General features: G+C 32.5%; 2 protein-coding genes across 3 annotated transcripts; both read left to right on the forward strand.

Annotated features, from left to right (window-relative positions):
* The first annotated feature begins 8,424 nt into the window (after window positions 1-8,424).
* Window positions 8,425-9,828, forward strand: LOC124943365 (UPF0481 protein At3g47200-like). The gene has a single exon (XM_047483877.1). The coding sequence runs from the start codon at window positions 8,425-8,427 to the stop codon at window positions 9,826-9,828; it is 1,404 nt and encodes a 467-aa protein (XP_047339833.1).
* Window positions 9,829-12,800: 2,972 nt separating this feature from the next.
* LOC124942604 (BTB/POZ domain-containing protein At5g03250) lies at window positions 12,801-14,959 on the forward strand. 2 transcript variants are annotated; one of them, XM_047483137.1, is made up of 5 exons: window positions 13,229-13,340; window positions 13,484-13,555; window positions 13,652-14,275; window positions 14,338-14,407; window positions 14,488-14,959. In XM_047483137.1, exons 3-5 carry the CDS (start codon window positions 14,217-14,219, stop codon window positions 14,731-14,733), a joined length of 375 nt encoding a protein of 124 aa, XP_047339093.1. In that variant the 5' UTR covers window positions 13,229-13,340; window positions 13,484-13,555; window positions 13,652-14,216; the 3' UTR covers window positions 14,734-14,959. The 2 variants fall into 2 exon arrangements, with proteins under 2 accessions (XP_047339092.1, XP_047339093.1); XM_047483136.1 differs by lacking the exons at window positions 14,338-14,407; window positions 14,488-14,959 and adding an exon at window positions 12,801-13,058 and having other exon boundaries at window positions 13,652-14,004.
* Window positions 14,960-26,293: the final 11,334 nt, after the last annotated feature.

Below are 26,293 nucleotides of genomic sequence, written 5' to 3' on the forward strand. Positions count from 1 at the left end.
AATCCCTTAGTGCTTAAACACGGAAGGTGCAAACGAAAAACGTTAACCGACTTTGGTTTGTTTAATTCCTCACGACGAACTGGATAAACATCGACCAAAATCTTTGATTCTTCAAAGATGAAACTCGGTCGATACTCCACCAAATGGCCTGATTCAAAGACTGAAATGATTACCCTAACTTGGTGATTATTTCACCTATAATCATAGGCTCAATCATGACCTGAACGATCAAGTTGGATGAAGAACAAACAAAAGTCATTAATTCTCTTTTGTCTGAAATTTGATCCACTTGATCAATCAACCGACTTTGGCTAGATACAAATAGTTCCCCTCAGCCTAAACGAAACCAAGGATCAGAATCCCAAGCCCTCAATCCACTTCACACAAAATCCGCCATTAAAATTTCTAAGTTTTTCTTAAAACTCAGTTCTGGATAATCATAAAGCTTTCAAAAGAGTTCAGGAGTGTTCTAAAATTCACTGTAAGTTTCAATTCACGTTATAATTCAACATACGAATTCAATTTTAAATTCTTACATTTCAGTTCGACGAGTTTTAAATATTGTTTGATTGTTCAATTTCTTGATGGGAATACAATCTTGAGATCATTTGCAAGTTTTCTATCAAAACTAGTTTGAATCAAATCAAAAGTACCTAAATTTAATTTTTAAAATTTTCAAAATCAAGTTTCTGTTCTTGAGATAACTCAAGAACAGTAACCCCAAAACCTTCCTAACATGTTTCTAGAGGTGTTAGAAGTATGCTCAAATCAATTCAAAGTAATCCCGATCATGTTTGATTAAAATCTGTTTTTTTTTTATAAAAATAATAATTTCAGTTCTTGAATTGGATAAAATGAACCGTCAGTGTTCAAGTTTTGGTTTTATTTTATTATAACATGTATAAGAAAGTTATTGGTAAAGTCTTTATACCCAATCAGACATTTAAAATCAAAATCCCGATTTTTGCTCAAGAATTGTTCGAATCAAATGGGTCATCATCCCGATCGAATGATGCATCATGATGATATTATAAACGATCATTGAGGTCAGACGAAGCTCTCCATCCCTTCAAATCGAAGAATAGTTACTTCAATCGAAATCACCAAACCTGTCGTTGGTGTTCTTAGCGTCCGACCGAGGAATTCATCTGGGTTTGATTTCCAACTAAGAAAATTGAACCCTCCTCTACACCCGATCGGAGAATTTTTGTCCCAACCGAGGATCTTTCGCATTCGACCGAGGGACCAGCACATGCGACAGAGAATTCCCCACACCCGAGGAATCCTAGCCTCGACCGAGATCCTCTAGATCCAACCGAAAGTCCAACACCTGCAACCGAGGGACCATCACCCGCGACTGATGGATCAACACCTACGATCGGCCTTAGGGCCCGTTTGTTTGAGATTTTAATTTTTTTTTTTAATTAGATACCCTAAACCAATTTCTAAAAATTGAATAAAAAAGAAAACAATTTCAAAATATCTTTAGATGATTTTCATAAAAAACATTTTGATAAGAGCATGTTTGAATTTATTTTTAAATTATAATGCATTTAATTTAACTGATATTTAAATATTATTTTACAATTTTAAATGTAAGAAAAATTTGTACATGTTTAAGACTTGAAAAATAATTGATTAAATAAAGTGTAATAAAACCAAATTTTCAAAAATTAAGATTTTATAAAATAGAGACCGTTCTTTAGTAGGTATGAAGGATATAGTGCGAAAACTTTTTTCGAGTATTACCAAATATCGAACTTAAAAAAATCTCTAATAAAATATACGTTTATATATGTATACAAAATGTTTTATTAATTTAAAATTAAAATTAATTCACGACTCTTTCATCACATAAATAATCTTTTAAATTAATTAAAATATATTTTTTTAATCAAATTTTTATTTGATAATTTTAAAATTCAAAAATTATTTTAAATTGATATTACAAATTAATTATTAGTATAATTAATTTTAAATATCAAAATACATTTTCGTATAAATCTTTTAACTAATATATTTTTAAAAGATTTTTAACACCTAAATCATTATTAAAATTTCTTGAGCCTTGAATTTTTTCAGAACAAAGGGATTTCCTAGGTTACAGACAAAAATAAATTAATATTTTTATATCATATATTTTATTTCATTTATCGGTGTTGTCCGCGACAGAGATACAAATATCATCTCGAAGAAAAATCACCTAAAACGATACAATTTGGATTATTTACTCTTAATTTGATAGTAATTTTTAAGATAGCTTGCTCTAATTATTCAATTGTCATTATAAAGTTGAAATTACATTATTCTCTTTTAAAATTTTAGTTTTACAAATTTATAATACTATTTAATATTTAAATTATTTCATTTAGATTTTATACATATTATTTTGTGATATTTACAATTAATTCTTCATATAAAACTTTCTTATTTGAATTAAATGACTTATATTCATAGATAATTCAATTCAAAATTAATAAAATCTCTACACTATTATTTTGAAACTAAACAAATCTAGACACCAACTAGCACAAAAAAAAATGAGCTGTCATTATTAATATTTTAGAATTCTTGGCCTTCTTTAACTCCATTTCAATTTTAATTGAGATGTGTACACAAAACATTTGTCAATTGAACTTCACTATTGGGTTGGATTAGCTATCCACTAGTGATTTTTATTTTGTTCCATTTAAAGAAAACTAAAGTTGACATGATCAACTTGTTTAAAACATTAGAGTTGTCATTATCCATTAAGAATAGAATGTAATCAATATTATTTATTTGCAACTGGTATGATATAAAATTCCTATATGTACGGAAGGAGAATTATATAATTGGGTGAAATGTCAAATCTAAACAAAACTATGGTGACATATTCAAAATGGGACATAAACAATGTTTTCACTTTTAACAACCATTTTCATGAGGTTTTTCTTAGTAATATAAATGTAAATAAATTAAAAAAAATATTAAAACTAAATTGAATTTTTTTAACCCTATTAATGTGCACTCATATATCTTTTTATATGAAAAGATATTTTACTTATTATATTTATAAAACAAATTTAAAAAATGAACGTAATAAATTTAAAAGTTTAGTATATCTATAATAAATTTAACAGACACAAAATATATATATATTTATACTTTTCCATCTGATAGGAAGAATTTGTTGTTCATATTTGTTTATACACATTTACATGCCACTTATTATTTTTATGACAACTATAAGAAATGTTTAAAGTTATTATTTGACAAAATTTGTTTGAAATATTAAAATTTGAATATCACGAATTCTAATTAAATAATGATAAGTTGTAGTGAAAGGTATTTAGTTGAAATTGAATTATGTTTATATGTTTTTTTACACCATCCCTCTTATTTGTTGTTGATTTTATTTGAAAATTGAGAAAACAAATTATAAATGATTAAATTTGAATTTAAATTTAAATAATTTGAAATGAAAAATTACAAATGATAAAGAAAACTCTACATCCTTGATATAGATTGATTAGCAATTAAATGTTTTTGGTAACCCTAGAATTGACATTGAAATTGGAGGGTCCAATTCTAATTCTTATGTTTGATAGACACTTTAATATTTAGAATTAGAATTCCAATAAAATTCAATATAGTGTAATTTTATAGTTCTCAATTCCAATATTTATTGGTCGGAATTGTAATTCCAAATTTTTTTACGCTTTGATAAGTTTAACACATTTTTTTTTTTACGTTTTTGGCACGTTTAACACGTTTTTCATATGTTTAACATGTTTTCACATTTTTGGCACGTTTAACACGTTTTTGGCATGTTTAACACGTTTAACAAGTTTCCACATTTTTGACATGTTTAACACGTTTTCCACACATTAAACATGTTTATCATTTTTTGGCACGTTTAACACGTTTTTGACTTATTTAACACGTTTTTTTACACATTTAATATTTTTCATATTTTTGGCACTTTTAATATATTTTTTAGATATTTCACACGTTTTTAACACATTTAACACGCTTTTCACATTTTGGCACGTTTAACACGTTTTGGCATGTTTAACACGTTTTGGCAAATGTGTTAAACATAGCAAAAACGTGTTAAAACTTGTCAAATGTGTTAAACATGCCAAAACGTATTAAATGTGTCAAAACGTGTTAAATGTGTTTAAATGTGAAAAACGTGTTAAATGTGCTAAAAATGTGTTAAACGTGCCAACACATGTTTAATGTGCTAAAAATATTTTAAACATGCCAAAAATGTGTTAAACGTGTTAAACATGTTAAAAACGTGTTAATCGTGCCAAAAACGTGTTAAGTGTGCCAAAAACGTGTTAAGTGTGCCAAAAACGTGAAAAACGTGTGAAAAACGTGTTAACCATGTGAAAAACATGTTAAATGTGTGAAAAATATGTTACATGCGTTAAACGTACAAAAAACGTGTTAAACGTGCCAAAAACGTGTTAAACATGTCAAAAACATGAAAACCGTGTTAAACTTGTCTAAACGTGTGAAAAACATGTTAAATGTATTAAAAATGTCAAAAACGTGTTAAACGTGCTAAAAATATAAAAAACATGTTAAACGTGTGAAAATGTGTTTTAAGTGTGAAAACATGTTAAATATGTCAAAAAGCGTGTTTAAATGTGCCAAAAATGTGAAAAATGTGTTAAACGAGTAAAAAATGCGCTAAACATGTTAAACATGTCATAAACGTGTCAAAACGTGTTAAACGTGCCAAAAACGTGTTCGACTATAATAGAAATCAACGTAGTAAATTTTAAGAGAATATATTGAAGTGGGAGATAGTTAGATTATATTGGATTAACAAGAGAGAATTAAATTAAATTTATATTATATTCTATTTTACAAACATAAGAATTGAGATTGAATTGTATTAAAATTTAAACATAGGAATTGAATTGTAATTCAATCTCAATTCTCATAGAATGGAATTGAGATTTCAATGCCAATTCCAATTTCACTTATCCAAAAATACTCTAACATGTTTATTTTTAAAAAGAATAACAATAACAATTTTTTGGGTATTAATCTAATATACAACTAGGTTTAATTTATTCAACAATATTTTAATCTTTTTTTTTTTTAAAATAAAACCATAGTATTTGAAGAATGAATAAACAAAATCAATGGAAACAAGATCATAGACAATATATATATATAGTCGTTATAACTTTTATTTATATTTTTTTTGGAAAAACAACTTATCGTAATTTCATTAAAAATTTTCAAAAACGGGAAAAAAACCTACGAGTTTAAGAGATCATTTTATATAGGCCTAAAATGATTTTGAAGTCGTAACATTGTGAATAAAAGCTAAAAACATAAATAAATTATCTAATTACAATGCTTTCAATTCTAGCGAGTTCAAAAAATGGTAAATTCTAGTTCCTGCAAATACTCTAGTTCTGCTCCGTGCTTGGAATTATTCTCCACGTTCCCGCGAGGGCACTGCAATCCGATACAATATCTTTCCATAAAATGTTTCTGCGTGTTCTGCCATATATCCATGCATTTTGTTCTTTCCAAATGTTATACACTACTACTCCAAAGCCGCACTTGAACACGCTTGCTGCAAATCTATTTCCCTTGGCTTTGAGTAGTGCCACTTTTTTGATTTCATTCAATTCGCTCGAGAAACTGATCAGCTCCAAGCTTTTATAGAATCTGTCCCAAAGCTCCGAAGCAATACAATAGCTCCCAAATATGTGATTTATGGTTTCTTCATTTCCTCTGCATAGAAGACAGTTCGCGTCCGGGATGCTCATATATACTTGCTAATACGATCACGAGTGTTGAGTCTTTCTCAGAAGGCGAGCCATAGAATGAATTAGTGTCGAGGGATAATCTTCGTTGACCATACAAGAGGAACCCATTCTACTTTCTGCGCTTTTTCCCGGGTTACCTCCCATATTTTCTTCGATACCAGCTTCCCATTGTCCTCAGCTTTCTATTTATGAATATCTGGTTTGTCGTGTAGTTGTATGTTACTTATATGATCAAGTATCCTCTGTCCTTCTGAATTTCTTCTCAGGAGTGAGTCTCAATTCCCGTCTTTAATGTCCTTGATTTTCGCTTCTGCGCAGTCCCTTCTGATACAAGTATTTTGAAACTCCTCCTTGTGGATGATAGGCTAGTTTTCGAACTAGGGGTCGTGCCAGAATAGAGTGTCTTTTTTAGAGACCAACTCATACCTTCATGAATTTTGCAGGTCCAGATGCTGATTTCGTATTTCATAAACCTCGTATGCACCCATTTGATCCATTGTGACTCATGATTGCGCTCCAAATCCCACAATGCTTGAAGGTGAGAGTTTCGTTCCACTCAATACAATTCTTCAAGTCGATGCCTCCATCGTCCTTCGGTTTGTAGAGAGAGGTCCAATTGACTTTCTTTCCCCCTCTTCCGCTACTGCCCCAGATAAAGTTCCTCATCAGTGTGTCGAACTCCTTTATTACCTTCTTCGGAATGATCATCTGTTGCGCCCAGTAGCCAACTATGCCCATGACCACAGTTTTGATAAGTTCGATCCTCCCTGCATAAGAAAGTTTTTTTGCTATCCAACTAGATATCGTGTTTTTACCTTTTCAATCAGTGACTTGCAGTGTGAGATCTCGATCTACTTCGCTGTTAACGGAATTCCTAAGTACCTTACGGGAAAACTGCCTTCCTTGATGCCCATGATGTTGAAGATGTCTTGCTTTGTTTCATCCTTCACGTCTCCATAAAATGCCACATTTTTACTTTCATTAATAGTTAAACTTGTAACCTCAGAAAAGAACGTTAGTGCAGCCCTAATAGTTTTAATGGAATCAATGTCTGCGTACGCTAGAATGAACAAATCGTCAGCAAAGCATAAATGAGTTACTTCATCTACCTCACAGAATGTGTGAAAGATGTATGGACGATTCTTTCGGAACATCGCGAAGATGCTCTCAAAAATCGCCATGATAACTACGAAAAGGTAAGAAGAAAGGGGGTCCACTTGCCTTACCCCGTTTCCCCCTTTGAAATAGCCTCTGTGGACTCCATTGACGCTAACAACAAAGCAGGATGATGAAATGCACTACATAATCTAATTAATAAAAATCATTGGAAAAGAAGAAACAACTAGAAAGTCCCGAATGACTTCCCATCTAACAGAGTCGAAAGCTTTCTTGATATCCTATTTTGAAAGTCACTCTTGAGAATATTTTCTTTTTCCCGTAACCTTTTAAAAGGCTATGCATGAAAAGAATAAATAATTATCAAATAATTAGAACTTTTATTTATATTTAAGAACAAATAATTAGTAATCAAAACAAAATAGAGATAAAAAACAAGGGATTTAAAACAAAATACAAAGACGTTGGATGATTAAGTTTATCAAAGGATTTTCAACTTCTAAATTAAACCATTTTATTTATATCATGTTTCTCTTGTGCCAAGTCAACAATAATATGATAATATATGATCTCTATTAATCTGACTTCTATTCTATTCCTCTTAGTCCACATTTATAATCTATATTTTAGTATAAATTTGTAAAATTAAAATATACACTTTTATATATCATTTAATATATATATATTTTTAAATAATATGATAATATATGACTTCTATTGAGATGACTTCTATCATCTTAGCCCCATTTATCACTTAAATAAACTGTGAGTTCAAGAGTTGAGGTCAAAAACAATACACACTTGTAATAATTTTTTAATTGTATAAATATATTTGAAATTGTTGCTTGAGATTATGAAAAGCTGGTATACAATTTAAATATAGAAGAGTTTATTTCAAATGATTAGGTAGTTAGTTGTAAATTTATAAAATTAAGAGTTTACTAATATCTTAACAAATATTAATTAGTTATATATATATAATTAAGTATAAATTAATTAAAAAGAATAATAAATTAATTAATACTAAAAATAATTACATTTATAAAATTATTTACATAGTTAATTTATTTAATAAATAATAAAGTATTTTGAAAAAAATGAACCTAAAAAGTTAGAATTACTCCTCTCATTCATGACTTCTAATCCAATTTTTAAAATTTATAAATTGTAAAATTGAAATTAATTATGAACTCTAAAATCATAACATATTATCATCCTAAGTTTTTTAAAATTGTAAGATTTACAATTTTAATGAGTCAAATCTCGAGTTAGTATTTGATGTAAATTACAATCTTTAAACAAAGTCTTAATATGTATTTCTATTATTCAATTTATGATGATGATAATGATCATGAGCTCATGATACCAACAATAAAGGGAGGAAGCTTTTTTGAGATCTCAATAAATCTTTAATTTTTTTATGTAACTATCAATGAATCAAACCAAATGGTTGACCCCTAAAACAACATTCTATTTGTAGGCCAACTTCATTCTCATTCCCTACTCATTTCTTTTGCTAAATTTCATGGCTTCCACTTCAACGAATCCCTCAGAACTAGCCGATACTATTATCAAATACTTAGAAAAATTGCCTCCCGTAAACTCTTCTGCCTCCATTTACAAGGTCCCCAGGGAACTCCGAATTGGAAATGAAAAGTACTTCACTCCGAAGACGGTATCTATTGGCCCTCTACACGTCGAAACACAAAGCTCCATGCATGTGATCAAGACCCGATATTTGAATTCCTTCCTTTCCCGGCTCCCTCGAGGCGTGCTCTTGGAGGATGTCATCCGTGTGTTACAAGGCTTGGAGGAAAGTGCTCGGGGTTGTTACGCCGAGAATATATCATTAACTTGTGACGAGTTTATAAGGCTCATGTTAATTGACGGATGCTTCATCCTTCAATTACTATGGAGGTATGGAAACAAGAAAGAGGCGGATCAAGGTGATCCAATATTCCTCAAAGGCCGGGCAAAATGGGCTATGTTGTATAACTTGCAACAAGATCTATTGTTACTAGAAAATCAACTTCCTTTCTTTGTTCTTTGTTCCCTATACAAATTAGTCCTCGTTCAAGAATGCGATCCTCGTCAGGCGTTGATTGATTCGGTCATCAACTTCTTTGACAGCATTGCTCCAACTGAGAAGCTTCGCCGCGTCATAACCGACGTGGAGCCCAAACATCTCCTCGACTTGGTGATGTTCTCCTTGTTCCCTCGACCTTCCCTTGAACCGGAAGCCTTGCATGGAGGGAACCCTCCCGAGAGTCCTTTGAATGTTGAAGCCTTACTAAAAGGAGAAAACTATCTAGAGAATTCAGTTGACATCGATAGAGTCTTGCGAGAAACTTCGAACCATGGGGAGAATTCGGTGGATGTCAGAAGTGCATCAGAGCTAGATCTCTCGGGAGTTAGATTCACCAAGTGTATTAAGAAAGACGGTTACCTGACTGATATAATGTTTCGCGATGGGGTGTTATATGTCCCAACCGTGGTCCTACTTGACTCGACCGCATCATTGTTCTGGAATCTATTGGCATTGGAGCAATGCTCTGATTCTAAGGAATATGGTTGTGTGTTCATATCCTATATTAGTTTCATGGATAACCTCATATGCGATAACAAGGATGTGGAGATATTCACGAGGAATAACATGTTGTTGTCATGGGTAAATGACGACAAGGAGTTTCTCTTGCTCTTTAACCGTTTGGCTTTGGCTGCCGACATGGATGGCATAAACGAATTCTCAAATATTTCTCATCAACTCGAAAGATATTGCCGAAGTAACATCCATCCACTTCGAGCTTATATAGCGCGCAACTATTTCGAGGCAAGATGGGATTTGATGAACACGGTGATGCTCTTTATTTTTACAGTAACGCAGACTATTTTCGCCATCCTCGACTATAATAGAAAAGGTAAAAAATGATCATGATGTCTTCTGAAATGGATGAAATGATCTTATAAATGGTAGTGTTTGTTGGTTGTTGCTTTCAAATAAAATTTTGTTTCAAATGTACCCAAGAACATTTACATGATACAAGGTTATTGTATTCTACTCTCATAAATTGTATGATTGTACACATGAATTAATAATAAAAGAATAAAGGAGACAATGATAAAGCAGTGTGTTCAAATCTTTTAAGGGATCGTGATATATAATAATCAACATTGAGTGTAAACTTAAAGGTTGACTTCTAAATTCTAAATGTTGTTTCCTCATTTTTATTGAATTTATTATAATGACTTTTATGTTAAAAAATTGAATTTGTTTTAATTGAACAACAATAAATTGCAAAACTCACTACTATAATAAGAAAACAAAATCGCTACAATATAGGGATATTAACATAACTATCATGTAACTCGTGCATTTGCACGAGTAATGATATAAAAATTAAAAAAAAAAATATTTAAAATGTGTCTTTATAATTTAATTTAATATTCTTTATATATTCACGAAGACAAGATCCTAGACTGATCCAATTGTCAATCTTAGTTGTTGCATGAAATATGTCCATGAGTTATTATTCTCTGAATCAACGACGCCAAAAGCAACAAGATATAGTTGCTCATTTGCATCCAATTTTATAGTCACCAATAGTCGACCTTCAACCTTATGCTTAAGAAAACTGGCATCAACACACAATACAGGATGACAACTGGTTCTGAAACCCCTAATTGAGAGACCTAAATACATGAGCATATACCTGAAATGACCGTGCTCATCCGTCTGGATGTCTATTATGGTACCCGGATTATTCATCTCCAACATGTAGAGGTATGATGACAATTTACCATATGAATCCTCCACAGTTCCATGCACCACCATTAGGGTCTGTTCCCTAGACCTCCAAGCCTTATTATAACTCATCTTTATTTCATAAGTTGTCTGCATGTCTTCCATTATTTTCTTAGGCATGTGGTCATGGTGATGGTCCATGTACTTTCTCTTCATGCATTCCCCAATAACCCATGATGGTGCTTATCTTTCATTCTCTCGCCTTGTCACAATTGAACATGTATGATCTTTTACAAATTTCTGAATCTTAAACATTTCCGAAGATTTTCCTTTCACAACACTCAATCTCCACTTGCAATTTTGATCCAAACATTCACCACCCAAATATATTTTTTTGACTTCGCCACTTTGAATTCAAAATGATTAGCCATCGCATATTTATGTAACATCAGTTGAAGTTCTCTTTTATTCTCAAACAACGAACTGACTTCAATTTCCAAAGTTAATGACTCAGGTATCGGATTTTCAATGTCAGGTATGTTACTAGCAACCCAATCACTGCAGCTTGGTTGGAACCCAATCCTAGGAACCCAGGCAATGCTTGGATTGGTACTAGCAACCCAAGAAGCACTACTAGGTTGGGTAATAGGAACCCAATCATCATCCCCTCATTTAGACGTAAACATGGTTCATCTTCAATGTTATTTTTAGTTTCAAAGAAAACCTCCTGTTGCTTTGGGAATACGTCAGGATCATCAATTTTTAAAACCACTACACTTTCTTGAGTTGGGTTTATTGAATTTCTAGGTAGTGACTTCTCTACTAAGGATACACACAATGGAGTGTGGTTGTGGACTGAAACTGCTTCATGTAAAAAGAACTCCACATCCACATCTTCTTTTATATCAGTTATATAAGAAAATTTGACATTCATGCTAGGAGCATTATACTTGGCTTGAACCAATAAATTATATCTAGATTTGTCAACATCAGTAGCAGAATAGATTAGATCAACTAATTGGGAATAAGTATAATTTTGGGGAACAATTATATCGTTGTTGACTTTGCAGAAAAATGAGTAACATCATCCGTAGTTTTCCACTCTCCATCAAAGTAAAGAAGTACTTAAGTTGCAATTGAAAACAGTTCAATAACATTACAAAAATTACTCCGGTTGTTGCTTTTTGAAGATGGCGTGAACAATAACCGATGAGGAGTTTGCTGGTAGAGTTTCAGGAAATCCAATGCAATAACTTTTCCATAAGTTTGCTTCAATGAATCTAATGGGATAGGAGCCCCCTATCTAATAGGTCTATTGAAGCAAACTTGTGGACAATTCTTAGCACATTGTATTTCCACGAAACATACCAGCAAGCTCCTCCTCAATAAGTATGTCGCGTGAGTGGGAAACAATACGCATGAGTGAAATACGCGTAACATTTGTCTTTGATTCACATTCATTCAGGAGCTATACTATAATACGCGTAACAACCTAGCTATACTATAATATAACCAACCTAGTGTTCATAATCACTAAAGAACATAAAATACATACCCGTTCTGAGAACGAAGAGTAGTGGATCACGACTTCAAACGGAGAGGTCGTGGTCGTAGTCGTCGTCGTCGTCAGCTGCTGCTCGTGGTCGTGATCGTGGTCCCTAGGGAAGTTGGGTTTGAGAGTAGAGTCGGAGTGGGGAAAGTGAGAGAGTCGATATTCGTGAATGGGGATATTTTTTTTAATAAGCGCAATAAAATTATATATACGATGAAAGACGAGAAATGTCATTCATACATTTTCATCTAAAACACGTGAGTTCATAAACGCGTTTTAGATGAAACGCATGAGAGTCATTTCTCGACTTTCCATTTACAAGAAATGCCACTCACGCTTTTCATCTATAACGCGTTTATGAACTCACGCGTTTTAGATGAAAATACGTGAATGACATTTTTCGTAATTGAGCGGTAAATCAGGCGGACGAAGGGAAGGGTATTACAGACTTTTCACATGACAAATGACCCTTTTTACCAACAATATAAAGCCGGTCCATTTATGTATTTAGGGCCTTTATAGGGCCATTTCATCAAATTTCCCTAGCTCTCCTTATTATTTTTTTCATCTTAAAATGATTTATAAGGAAATTAAAATGTATAGAAATTATTGAGTCTAGAGTTCGGCCAAAGCCTTGATCCTAGTTAAAATGGCGGGCGCTAAATCTATCTGATACTCCTATCGTTCATTCAGCGCGAAGAAGAAGAAGAAGGTTTGGATTCAGAGAAAATAAGGGAAGAATGAAGAAAGAGAGAAGATTAGTCTTCCTAGCATTCGCCGTGGTTATGGTTTTCGGTGTCGCCGTCTACTTCAGGCTCTGGTCTGTTGATTACAGAATGTCTTCCGATGAAGCTCAACTTTTAAGGCACGTTTCATTTTACATCCTCATTTCTCGCTTACAGTCCGTTAGGTCTTCCATATTCGATTTTCTCGGAGATATTGTTCGCGATTCCAGGAACAAAATTGATTGATCTATTACTTGATTATTGAATCTTGCTGATGAATCTATTTTATTTCTTGCCCAACTCTTTGCAGGCGGGAGTTTGATCTTGCTAACAGGGAAGCAATGGATGAATCTGCTGACTGGAGACGAATGTACGACCAAGAAGTAGAAAGGGCTTCTATGTGCATTAAGGAATTAAACAATGTGAGAAGAAATCTTCTCAATTTAGCCCTAATTCTTCATTTCATTTGATTATCTCATTCCCATTGCTTGTTAGGTTATTAGTTAAACATATCATCCATTAATAGTTCAAGCTGAATAGAGTATACAAATTCATGTTTTCGCAGACGAAAAAGAGGATGATGGAGGAAAATGGTGCAAATAGTTACTTGAACAAGAGGCTGGAACTGCTTCAGAAGGTGATTGATTCTTCAATATTCAATCAACTAGTTTTGATCTTATTTGTTGTTTTGGTGATATGGTATGTATGTATGTATGTATTATCAAACTAACAGGAGAACATGGATCTGTTGGAAAGGGTTGAAACACTGATGCAAGAACTCGAAGGGGAGAAGCTTAAATGCAACTAAACAAATCGTTCTTTAAAGGCTTGTACACAAAGTTCCTTCTTTTTTTTTATCCCTAGATCAAAGGCGAGATGATTCATTCGAACCCTAGTTATGTTGTGTTTTCTTTTGTTGAGTAACAGTTTAAATTTTCTTAACACTCATTAGCTGCATCCTTAGAAACATAACATGTATTCATAAATTTGTTGACATTTTCTTGTCCAAACCCGAAAGTGTGTTTCTAAATTGTATGCTCGAATGAGCTCAGATTAACATGGAGCTGGAAGTTCTTTTCGTGATCAGACTTTGCTCCTTTCAGGCTGATATAATGTATATATTTATATGCTTGAATTCCTATAGAAGCGATTCTGTTGTTACTATTAGCTTCACATCACCTATTCCTTCTCCTTTAGACTAGGAACCAATCTCCTTCCTTCTCAGGCCAAATTTGTTGTTATTCTTGCTATTGAACTCGATATTCAGCTCCATGTTCAGAATTAATTGCAGATAATACATGGCATTTCTGAGAATCGGTTCTAAATCTGATGCATTTCATCGCCAAGGCAAGATATGGTAAGAAGAACGAATTCATATCTTTACTTTTCTTCTTAATCTCAAATGATCTGTTTCACTAGGCAATGCACTACAGGCTTACCCAGTGACATTACTATAGAAATCGGGGATGTCTCCTTTCAACTTCACAAGGTATATTATTATTATTATTATTATACAGGTTGGTTTTATTCGAAAATCTGGTCAATCTTCTCAACCTTTTCTGCATTCAGTTTCCTTTGCTTTCTCGGAGTGGGCTTCTCGCTAAGAGAATTAACGGAGAGGACGATGCAAACCAACCAATCACTGTTCTTCAACTCACTGATGTCCCGGGCGGGGCGAAAGCGTTTGAGTTTGTCGCTAGATTCTGCTATCGCGTTAAAATAGAGCTGAACGTTGTCAACGTTGTCAGTGTTGTCAGTGTTCGTTGCGTGGAGGATTATCTTCAAGTGAAAGAGGAGTTGGGGAGGGGAATTTAGTCGCGAAAACGGAATCTTTTCTGAACGAGATCTTTGCGAACTGAACGCACTCGAATCGTGTCAGGAAGTTCTACCCTATGCGGAGAAGATTCAAATTGTCTGGAGATGCATTGATTCGTTGTCGATAAAAGAGTACGCTGATTCTTCTCTTCTTACCTGGCCAGTCTCTATTCTTGATAGTAATGAAAAGAGAACGACATTATGATATATATTTTCAAACAACATTGTGTGTGGATTACTAATATAACTCATATTATGATAATTTGTGAAAAAATCATGTGCATTATTATATATATATATATATATATAATTAATGGTGTTACAAATAAATGAAATAAATAAAATATAAAGAAGGCAATCACCAAATATAATGTTATTTGAGAATGTGTTTAGTACATTTCCCTTAAAACAGTTTCACCGTCTCCCCTTGTGTTGGAGTTTATCACTAATGATTGTCTTTCAGGGTACAACGAATCTAGTAGTGATTCAACACTAAAATCACTATGCAACGAACTTGATAAAGTCTCTGAAGTATCATCGAGTTTCAACAGAAAACGAAAAACACGAAGAACACTTACAAAAACAAGAAGAGGGCTCTTGAAATTCTAGAGTGAGAAAATAATCAAGAATGAATTGAAAAATGAAAAAAGATATAAGATGGTGTTGGATAGAATGTATATTTATTGTTAAAATAATAAACTGTCTCAATTGATCAAATGGCTTGACATGGCTTTGGGTTGCCTCTTTATTTGCCTCAATTGTATTAATATTTCTTCTTAATGATAATTGTTTGTCAAAATTAATGAAGACAATCATCTTGTAATACTTGCATAGTTTTTTTCAATTGTTAATAATAATATTAAATTATCAAACAATTAATAATAATACACTCATCGTTCACTAGAGATTAACAACATTTTGTCAATCGGTCATCAAGGTATTTTAAATTAATTAATTCAAATTATATATTTGAATCAAATTTCACCATTTAATTCACGTTTAAATTTAATGTGAATTTGATTTAATTTTATTACCCACCTTCTAATTTTTATTCATTAATAGAATTTATATAATTAGTTTAAAATTTTTAACCATTTTCATATATTCAATAAAATAATATAGATCAATAAATCAGAATGATGCAAGATTATTAAGCCCAAACTATTCAACTAATTTGATAGGCGTATAGATAGGACAGTACCGGCATGTAAGCGTTGGTTTTAGTAGTGTGCTGTGTAAATTGTTATGCTAGTCATTTTCTTTAAGTTAAATCAAATTCTTTTAAGTAGATGTTGAAGTACTACCATTGTTTCATTTTATAGTTTTGTTTTAAAATGTAAAATTCAAATTATTAACCCAACTTATCTTAATATTGTTCACTTATTCAAAAATTTATACTAATATTTTTATATTATTATTGTTCAAATTGTCAAATTAGGGCTCTTTATAGGGTTAATTGAGATTTCCAACATTTTTTAAATCTCACAATTTGAAAATCATTATTTTTAAGTTATACAAAACGATATTTTATTTTCACAATTTTTAACGGCGTTAATTTATTATTTACGTGACATTTATAAATAAATAAATAAAAGATACCTTTATTAATTTAATTACATTAATTTAATTACTGAAATTCAGATAATTGAAATTTTTAATTACCAGTTCTCCTAAATTCTTTTACTCTTTTATTTTTAATATATCATTAATGTCTGTATAGATAAAATAATTTCTTCTTTTTTACAGAAAACTTTGTTCCATTTTGTATTACTCTCATTTCCTTTAGTAACTGTTATAAACTCAACAATATAGACAAGTTGTAAGAAATTATAAGTTATTTGGATTGTATGATACAATGCTATAATTTATTGAAAGAACCTACAAATATATTAAATTCAGAATCATGTCTAGGAGCTATAATGTTCAACAAAGATAGTGATACGAGGGTATTCGTGAAGAATATCGAGATTATGAGGAATGTTATAATTTGTATCCATCTATAAAAATGAAAAGTTAGGATTCATAAGTTGTTGGGGACGGTTTTTTTTTATTACTATGAATGATTCTTAGTTTAAGTTAGATCAGAGAATGTAGGAGATATATTAAAGGTTGTTGTACACGTTTAGGAAAATGAAAAGTTATATTAAAAGAATGAATGATTTGTAAGCTATTGGAGATGTTTTTTTATTATTGGAGTAAAAGAGGATGCAGGAGTAATAAGGCCTCTTACACAAACAGTTGAACAATACTAATGTTCAAGTGGTTACAATTTAGGACAGGATGATTATATTTAGAGTTTTTTTTTTTTTTTTTTTTTTTTTTTTTTTTTTGGAAAAACGACTTAGCGTCATTTCATTAAAAATTCTCTAAAACGGGAAAAAACCACGAGTTTAAGAGATCATTCTAGACAAGCCTAGAATGATTTTGAAGTCGTAACATTATGAATAAAAACTAAAAAGCTAAAAACGTAAATGAATTATCTGTTTACAATGCTTTCAATTCTAGTGAGTTTAAAAAATGACAAATTCCAGTTCCTACAGATATTCCAGTTCTGCTTCGTGCTTAGAATTCTTCTCCACGTTCCCGCTAGGGCGCTGCAATCCGATACAATATCTTTCCATAACTCGTCAATGCTCTTGTGGGTTCTGTCATATACCCTTGCATTCCGTTCTTGCCAAATGTTATACACCACTTCTCCAAAGCCGCACTTGAACACGCTTGTTGCAAATTTATTTCCCTTGGCTTTGAGTAGTGCTGCTTCTTTGATTTCATTCCATTCACTCAGGAAACTGATCAGCTCTAAGCTTTTATAGAATCTGTCACAAAGCTCCGAAGCAATACAACAGCTCCCGAATAGGTGATCTATGGTTTCTTCATTTCCTATGCATAGAAGACAGCTCGCGTCCGGGATGCTCATATACTTACTGATACGATCACGAGTGCTGAGTCTTTCCCAGAAGGCGAGCCATAGGATGAACTGGTGTCGAGGGATAATCTTTGTTGACCATACAAGAGGAGCCCATTCTACTTTCTGCGCTTTTTCCCGAATCACCTCCCATATTTTCTTCAATACCAGCTTCCCATTGTCCTCAGCTTTCCATTCATGAATATCCGGTCTGTCATGTAGTTGTATGTTACTTATATAATCAAGTATCCTCTTTCCTTCTGGAATTCTTCTCAAGAGCAAGTTCCAATTCCCGTCTTTGATGTCTCTGATTTTCGCTTTTGCGCAGTCCCTTCTGATACGAGTATTTTGAAACTCCTCTTTGTCGATGATAGGCTGGTTTTCAAACCAAGGGTCGTGCCAGAATAGAGTGCATTTCCCGTCCTCTAGTCGGATGTCATAAAGATCTGCAATATCGCTTCTTAGTTTAAGAATTTTTTTCAGAGACCAGCTCATACCTTCGTGAATTTTGCAGGTCCAGATGCTAGTTTCGTGTTTCATAAACCTTGTATGCACCCATTTGATCCATAGTGACTCCTGATTGCGCTCCAAAGCCCACAGATGCTTGAAAGTTAGAGCCTTGTTCCACTCGATATAGTTCTTCAAGTCGATGCCTCCCTCGTCCTTCGGTTTGCAGAGAGCGGTCCCTTTGACTTTCTTTCCTCCTCTTCCACTACTACCCCAGATAAAGTTTCTTATCAGCGTGTCGAGTTCCTTCATTACCTTCTTCGGAATGACCATTTGCTGCGCCCAATAGCCAACTATGCCCATAACCACGGTTTTGATAAGTTCGATCCTCTCTGTATAAGAAAGTTTTTTCGCTGCCCAGCCAGATATCGTGTTTTTTACCTTTTCAATCAGCGGCTTGCAGTGTGAGATCTCGATCTGCATCGCAGTTAACGGAATTCCTAAGTACCTTATGGGAAAACTGCCTTCCTTGATTCCCATGATGTTGAAAGTGTCCTGCTTTGTTTCGTCCTTCACGCCTCCATAAAATGCCACACTTTTGCTTTCATCAATAGTTAAACCTATTACCTCAGAAAAGAACGTTAGTGCATCCCTAATAGTTTTAATGAAATCAACGTATGCGTGCGCTAGAATGAACAAATTGTCAGCAAATCATAAATGTGTTACCTCCTCTACCTCACAAAATGGGTGAAAGATGTATGGACGATCGGAACATGGCGAAGATGCTCTCAAAGATCGCCATGATAGCTACAAAAAGGTAAGAAGAGAGGGGGTCCCCTTGCCTTACCCCGTTTTCACCTTTGAAATAGCATCTGTGGACTCCATTGACGCTAACAACAAAGTAGGATGATGAAACGCATTGCATAATCCAATTGATAAAAATCATAGGAAAAACAGAAACAACCAAAAAGTCTCGAATGGCTTCCCATCTAACAGAGTCTAAAGCTTTCTTGATATCTATTTTGAAAGCCACTCTCGGGGATATTTTCTTTTTCCCGTAGCCTTTTAATAGGCTCTGCATGAGAAGAATATTATGAGAGATTGTCCTACCAAGGATGAATGCAGATTGATTAAGATTTATTATTTTTCCTATTACATTTTTAAAACGTTTAGAAATGATTTTTGAAATTATTTTATAAATCACATTGCAACAGAAATTGGTCTGAAATCTTGTACTTTCTCAGGTACCGCAGTTTTGGGGATCAAGGTTAGGACCACTGTATTCTATTGCTTTAACATTTTCCTGTTTTTGAAAAACTCCAGAACCCCATCAGTAACATCTTTACCCACAACCGACCAATTATCTTTGAAGAACTGTGGATTAAACCCATCAGGACCCGGACTTTTATTCCCATCAATACTAAACAGAGCTTCTTTAACCTCAACCTCCGTGACCACCCTTATCAACTCTCGACTATCTTCTGCAGAGATTTTCCTATCAATAATTTGATACAAGGTATTTAGGTGACTTTGATGCTGCTTTCTTGTACCCATAAGTTGCTTATAGAAATCGATAGCCAGATCTTGGACACCCTTTTGATCCTGAACATATTCACCATCATCATTCTTAGAGTTTAAATAAAAGTGATTATTGAAATGCTAGAATAATCTAGATTTTAAGTTTTTGAATGATAAATGAGAGGCTAGTTATTGTAAGATAAAATATTGCCTATATAAGTGTTTATGAACTCATTTAAAATCATTAAACATAACTTAAATCGTAGGGTACGACGGTTTTAGGGATGGTAATGAGGCATAGAATGTATTATCATCCCCGACCTTTTTACTTCTGAGATTTTTTTAATATCATCCTGTCCCGTTAAGTTTTGGCGAATCCCCGCGGAACAGCTTTTATACCATGTTCTTTAGAAAAAAATTATATGAATAGATTTAATATATATAATATATATATTATAATATATTAAAAGTTTATATTATTATAAAGAAATTAAACTTAAAACTCTTATATAATATAATGAATAAATAAATGTGTTGGTGATTTTAAATATATTTAATTGTGTTTATAGTGTTCAGGGGCAGATCGGGACGGGAGACTCAAATACCATCCCCTCCACATCTTTGGTCAACTACTACTCAAACCGAAAAAATAACGGTTTCAAATTGTCATCCTTAAATGGTCTATTAAAACTTTTATGTGTTTCTAGAAGGGAGATATTGGACATGAGTCTCTTTAAAATTATCCTTTTATTTTAACTTCTAATTATTATAATTATTTTGTTTATAAATATTTGGGTGTGAATGGAAAAAATACGATCTTGACAGTAAGATTAGCGAAAATTTTAGGAGGCTGGTTTAAAAAAAAGATAGAGCAAACTGTAATGTTAAGAATGAACAAAAAAAAAAAAATAAAAAAAATATATAGAGTAAACTGTCATGTTAAGAAAGAAAAAAAAAACACATCTCTGCTCATTTATTTTCTAATTTATAATTGTCCAAAATACAAATTAGATACTAAAAATTGTATCTTAGTCTTTGGATGAGCATATCTTTCGGTTGATTCAAACCCAAATCTTTGGGTAAGTTAATTTAAGTTGGATTGAGTATGAATTGGATTAGGGTTATCCAAATTACCCAAATTAAATAAATATAATTTAATTCTCTCTTATTAATTCGATATAAACTAATATATTCTCTTGAATTTTACTACGTTGATCTCCATTACAGTTAAATTAAAAATAATTAAAAATTTTAAAACTCATTATTGTGGGTTGTGTGAGCTTTCTGAAAAATCTATTCATTATCTGTTTATATTATTTAGTATTTTGATATTTTAATTGATAAAATGAGTAATTTGATTTTTGAATATATATATATATATATATATATATATATATATATATATATATATATATATATATATATATATATATATATATATATATATATATATATATATATATATATATATATATATATATATATATATGATGTGATGAGAAATTATTTGGAAATAATCAAATAACCTAAGATAAACAAGCAATAGATAGAACTCAAGAATGTAGAGCAACTTTTGTAATTAGATATCTATCTACTAGTAAGAAGGCTAATTCAAAGAAATAAATTATTAGTGAGAAACTCAAGGAAAACACTTAAAGGCAACATCATGATAAACATATTTTAGTGGGAATAACCTTAGCTTGATTTTAGAATTGTTCTAGTATATGAATAGGTTATAGGCGGGACGAACCAGATGGGATTGGCTACAGTTGGAGATCGAAACAAGTCAAATGACTTCAGAATCAGATAGATTAGTGTAGAGGGACATATACATGAAATATTTACTATCTAGAAGAACAACTACACAAACCTTCGTCAAGGGATCGAATTATTCACTTTTAGATCTGTTTCTGCTTACTGTGGTTGTGCAAATAGTCTTTCTTCAACACCTACAACCAAGTAATGGAACGATATAAACCAACCGCTATTAGTTTAATATGCGTTGGCAATTATGTGTAATGGGAAACCTGTTTTGTTGTAGTGAATCTAGAAGAATGTTTTGTTGAGAAAAACCCTAATAGAAACACAAAAAAAGAAAACAATCGAAAGAACACACTAACAGAATTTAATAACGGAGTACGGCCAAAATATTTTCTACGCCTCCGAACACTAAGTCTATCAATTAATAAGAAAGAAGAGATACAAATATCGGTTGCAATAAACCAAAAAAGGGAGAATTTCTTTTATACACTAAGATACTTTCCCAACTCCCATCATCTTCCGATGTGGGATTTATTCTAATTGTGAATATAATTTCTTTTATATACTAAGAAACTTCTTTCAATCCCATCATCTTCCGATTTGGGATTCTAATTGTGCCAAAAATAACAAATCTCCACATTGGCACAATATTCAAATACTAATCTTCAATATTAAAAAAATAGTCCTAAGTGTTTTCAATTGGCGCTCTTCAGCGCTGACTCAAACGCGGAATATGTTTACCAAATCTAAATAATGTTCAGATTTGGTTTTTCTCATGTCTTTCATCTCCAACTCTTTACCCAATTGAGCCTTCAAATTGTCAATTTCATATTGGCTCTTTGATGCTATCAACATATCATCAACGTACAAGAGTTGATAGATATAAGACTCATCTTTTAATTTACGCAAATACACACATGAATTGAATCTACTTCTTTTGTACTTGTGTTCCATCATAAACTTGTCAAGTCGCTTGTACCATTGTCTCGACGATTGCTTCAACCCGTACAATGATTTGTTCAACTTGCAAACCCAATTTTCTTTATCAACAACTTTGATTCCATCTAGTTGATAAATGTAGATTTCCTTGTTCAAACGACTGTGTATGTCTGCGGTCTTCGCATCTGGTTGAGCTAGCTCTAAATTTATCTGCGCTACCAAGGCCAACAAAATTCTAATGGAAAAAGTGTTTAATAACAGGAGAAAGTACATCATTATAATCAACTCATTCCTTCTGAGCGTAGTCTTTAGCTACCAATTTTGCCGTGTGGAGAACATCAAAATTTTCAGGAAATCCTTCTTTCTTAGCAAAGATCCATTTACAACCAATAGCCTTCTTCATTTTTCGTAGATGCGTCAACTTGCATGTCTCATTCTTCTGAAGAGATTGTATCTCATCTTTCATAACACCTCTCCTTTTTCCATTTTTAGTACTTCGACTGACATCTGAAAAAGTGGATGGCACATCATCTACGACTAGAAGTGCATAGGCCGCCATGTCAACACACCGACCTGATTTTTGAATAACTCGTCTTGGCTTGTTCATAACAATTGATCCACGTTGTTCTGAAGGTTCTTGGGTCAGAACCTCTTCCTCAATTAACTCTTCGTTTATCGTCGGAGAGTCACTTATAGTTGGACCTATCTTTATCTGCTCAAACTCCACATGTTGTGGAGTACAATCAATCTTGTCTGGTGTTACCTTATTCAACATTAAATAATCATAAAAAATAACCTCTCTACTGATAATGGTTTTCTTTGCATCCAAACACCATGTGTGATATTTTTTAACTTCCGTAGTAAATCCCATAAAAAGAGTCTTCTTTCCACGTGGATCCAACATTGATTCAACTAAATGATAATATAAAGTAGAACCAAAAATATGCAAAAAAAATCATAATCAGTTGCAGGTTTTCCAGACCATGCCTCTAATGAAGTCTTGTTACCAAATGCAGATGATGGTAGGTGATTTACCAAATATTGAGCGTATGACACAAGTTCTGCCCAAAATTTCATGTCTAACCCAATATTAGACAACATACATTGAACTTTCTCCACTAATGTCCTGTTCATACGTTCTGATACTCCATTTTGTTGTGGTGTTTTTCTGAATGTGAAGTGTCGAACTATGCCACACTCTTGGCATAACTTCTGGAATAGATCATTCTTGTATTCTCCACCGTTATCAATCCAGAGAATTTTGATCTTTCTTCCTGTCTCGTCTTCAACTTGAGTTTTCCATTTAAGAAAAATCTCAAACACTTCATCTTTGTTCTTCATAGTAAACACCCATACTCTTCTGGAACAATCATCAATAAAAGTAAAAAATAATGTCTACCTCCAAGAGAAGGAGTCTTGGCATGTCTCCAGACATCTGATTGCACATAGTCTAAAATACCCTTGGTGTTATGGATAGCAGTGCCAAATTTTACTCGCCTTTATTTTCCCAAAATACAATGTTCACAAAAATCTAATTTACAAACTTTTGTACCTTTCAACAATCCTTGTTTGACAAGAGTTTGCATAGATTTCACACTAGCATGTCCCAATCGCATATGCCATAGCTTTGTTGCCTCAAATTAGTTACTACTCCTAGAAGTTGATACATTTATTGTCCCATTAATTGTACTACCTTTATAGTAATACAAATTATTATTTTCCTGATAGATTTTAACATCACTAACAATCTAGAGATTACCCTAAGAACTCCATTTTCCAATTTTACATTTAGGCCTTTTGATTCCAAGGCCCCCATAGAAATGAGATTCTTTTTCATATTATGTATGTACCGAACATCTCTGATAATTCTGGTGGATCCGTCATCATTTTCTCAACTTGATTGAACATATCCCTTTTATTTTACATGTACTAGCATCTCCCATTTAAACAACTCCATCATCTAGCTCCTTAAAGTCAAAGAACCCCTTTCGAACTAGTGTCATATGATAAGTGCAGGCTGAGTCTAATATCAACGCCTCAGAATGTGATGTTGTGTGTGACATCGATAAAGAGTATTCTGAATCTACATCACCTTAGTTTTCTATAACATTTTGCATCTTCAAAATCTTTATCTTTCTTCTTCAACTTTGGACAGTTAATCTTTTAATGTCCTTTCTCACGACAGAAAGCACATTCATATTTGACAACTTTACTTTCAGATCTTCCTCCTTTCCCTTTTGATTTGCTTTGCTGACGGCCCCTGACCATCAATGCTTCATCTGCTGTACCTATTTTGTTTTTCTTTTTGTCATGCTTTCTCAATTCATGACTATATAAAGCGTAAATTACAGCATCAAAAGAAACATTTCCCTTCCCATGAATTAATGTTGTTTCTAAGTGTTCAAATTCATCAGGAAGGGACGATAGCAGCATTAAAACAAGATCTTCATCCTCAAACTTAACATCAAGATTTAACAGATCTGTTACTAATGGATTAAACTTAGTTATATGTTCATTCATAGTAGTACCTGACTGGTAATCAAACTGGAACATTCGCTTCTTCATAAGGAGCTTATTCTGACCACTCTTCTTCAGAAATTTTTCCTCCAAATCTTGCCACAGTTTCTGTGTAGAAGTTTCGTTCTTCACGGCATACTTATGCTCTTTGGACAGGCATTATCGAATTGTTCCGCACGCCAACCGATTCATGATACTCCATTCTTTTTCTTCTATATTATATGTCTTTTTGACCTCAATAGCAACATCTAGACCCTACTGAAAAAGACAATCTAGAACATCACCTTGCCACATGACGAAATGCCCAGTTCCATCAAAGATTTCCACCGCAAACTTCAAATTTGACATCGGTGTCCTCGTCTAGGATGACGAAGGAGTTGACGCCCATTTTGAAGACTCCATCATGCCAAGGACGAACCTTAGACTCTAATACTACTTGTTAGAAAAAAACCCTGACAAAAACACAAAAGAAAAAAACAACTGAAATAACACACTAAAATAATTTAATAACGGAGTTCGACCAAAATGTTGTCTACGCCTCCAAGCACTAAGTCTATCAATTAATAAGAAAGAAGAAATACAAATATTGGGTGTAATAAACCAAAGAAGGAAGAGTTTCTTTTATACACTAAGAAATTTCCCCAACTCCCATCATCTTCCGATGTGGGATTTATTTTAATTGTGAATATAGTTTCTTTTATATATTAAGAAACTTTTTTATTCCCATCATCTTCCAACGTGGGATTCTAATAGTGCCAAAAACAACATGTTTCATATTTGGTGAAAAATTTATCTTTTTGACGGTTATTAAATATTATGTTCTTAATAAATATTATACGAGGTTTTAAACGAGCCTTTAAATGAAAATATTCGCGAGTTGACTAGCCGAAGATTAAAAAACTTTAGCTTGACTCGTTTAAATTTTTAAGATTTTAAACGAGCTCAGCTCGTTAAGACTAACAAACGAGCTCGACTGAGCAATTTAACGAGTCGAGATTCAAATAACTATGTTCATTTACATAGTTAGTCATGGGTATTCTCCTAGTTTAACTAAAATTGTTAGTACCTTAAAAACTAACTGAAAGTGTAATGCTGAAAACCAATTAATGTCACATGATTAGAAACTTTAACTTGAAACTCCAGCTAACTCCATTGTTTCTTTATAAAATTTTCAAACCCAAAGTTAAAAAAACTAGCTAGAAAATGTAACTTTCTTTTAGTTTTGGATCCATCATGATCCAAATGAAAGATCAATAAATGGGAGATATCCGATATGAAAAAATAAAAAATAAAAACTTTTCTTATCTAATTAAGATTAAGTTAATATGATCTCCCTTATCAAAATTTTTTTATGTTGTTATATTTTCAAATGATGCATTTTTAAAAAAAAAATATAAAACAATTTCATTAACATGTTGTTATCACGTTGTTTCGAAAAACAAGACATAATGAGAGAATAATTCACAATAATAA

The sequence above is a fragment of the Impatiens glandulifera genome, chromosome 6 (genome assembly GCF_907164915.1).
Source record: "Impatiens glandulifera chromosome 6, dImpGla2.1, whole genome shotgun sequence".
NCBI lineage: Eukaryota > Viridiplantae > Streptophyta > Magnoliopsida > Ericales > Balsaminaceae > Impatiens > Impatiens glandulifera.

Excerpts from the sequence above, each read along its gene's own strand:
- LOC124943365 (XM_047483877.1), top strand. The coding sequence starts at position 8,425 with ATGGCTTCCACTTCAACGAATCCCTCAGAACTAGCCGATACTATTATC.
- LOC124942604 (XM_047483136.1), top strand. The coding sequence starts at position 12,934 with ATGAAGAAAGAGAGAAGATTAGTCTTCCTAGCATTCGCCGTGGTTATG. Across the intron at positions 13,059-13,228 it reads GATGAAGCTCAACTTTTAAG|GCGGGAGTTTGATCTTGCTA; the intron begins GCACGTTTCATT and ends AACTCTTTGCAG. Across the intron at positions 13,556-13,651 it reads GGCTGGAACTGCTTCAGAAG|GAGAACATGGATCTGTTGGA; the intron begins GTGATTGATTCT and ends TCAAACTAACAG.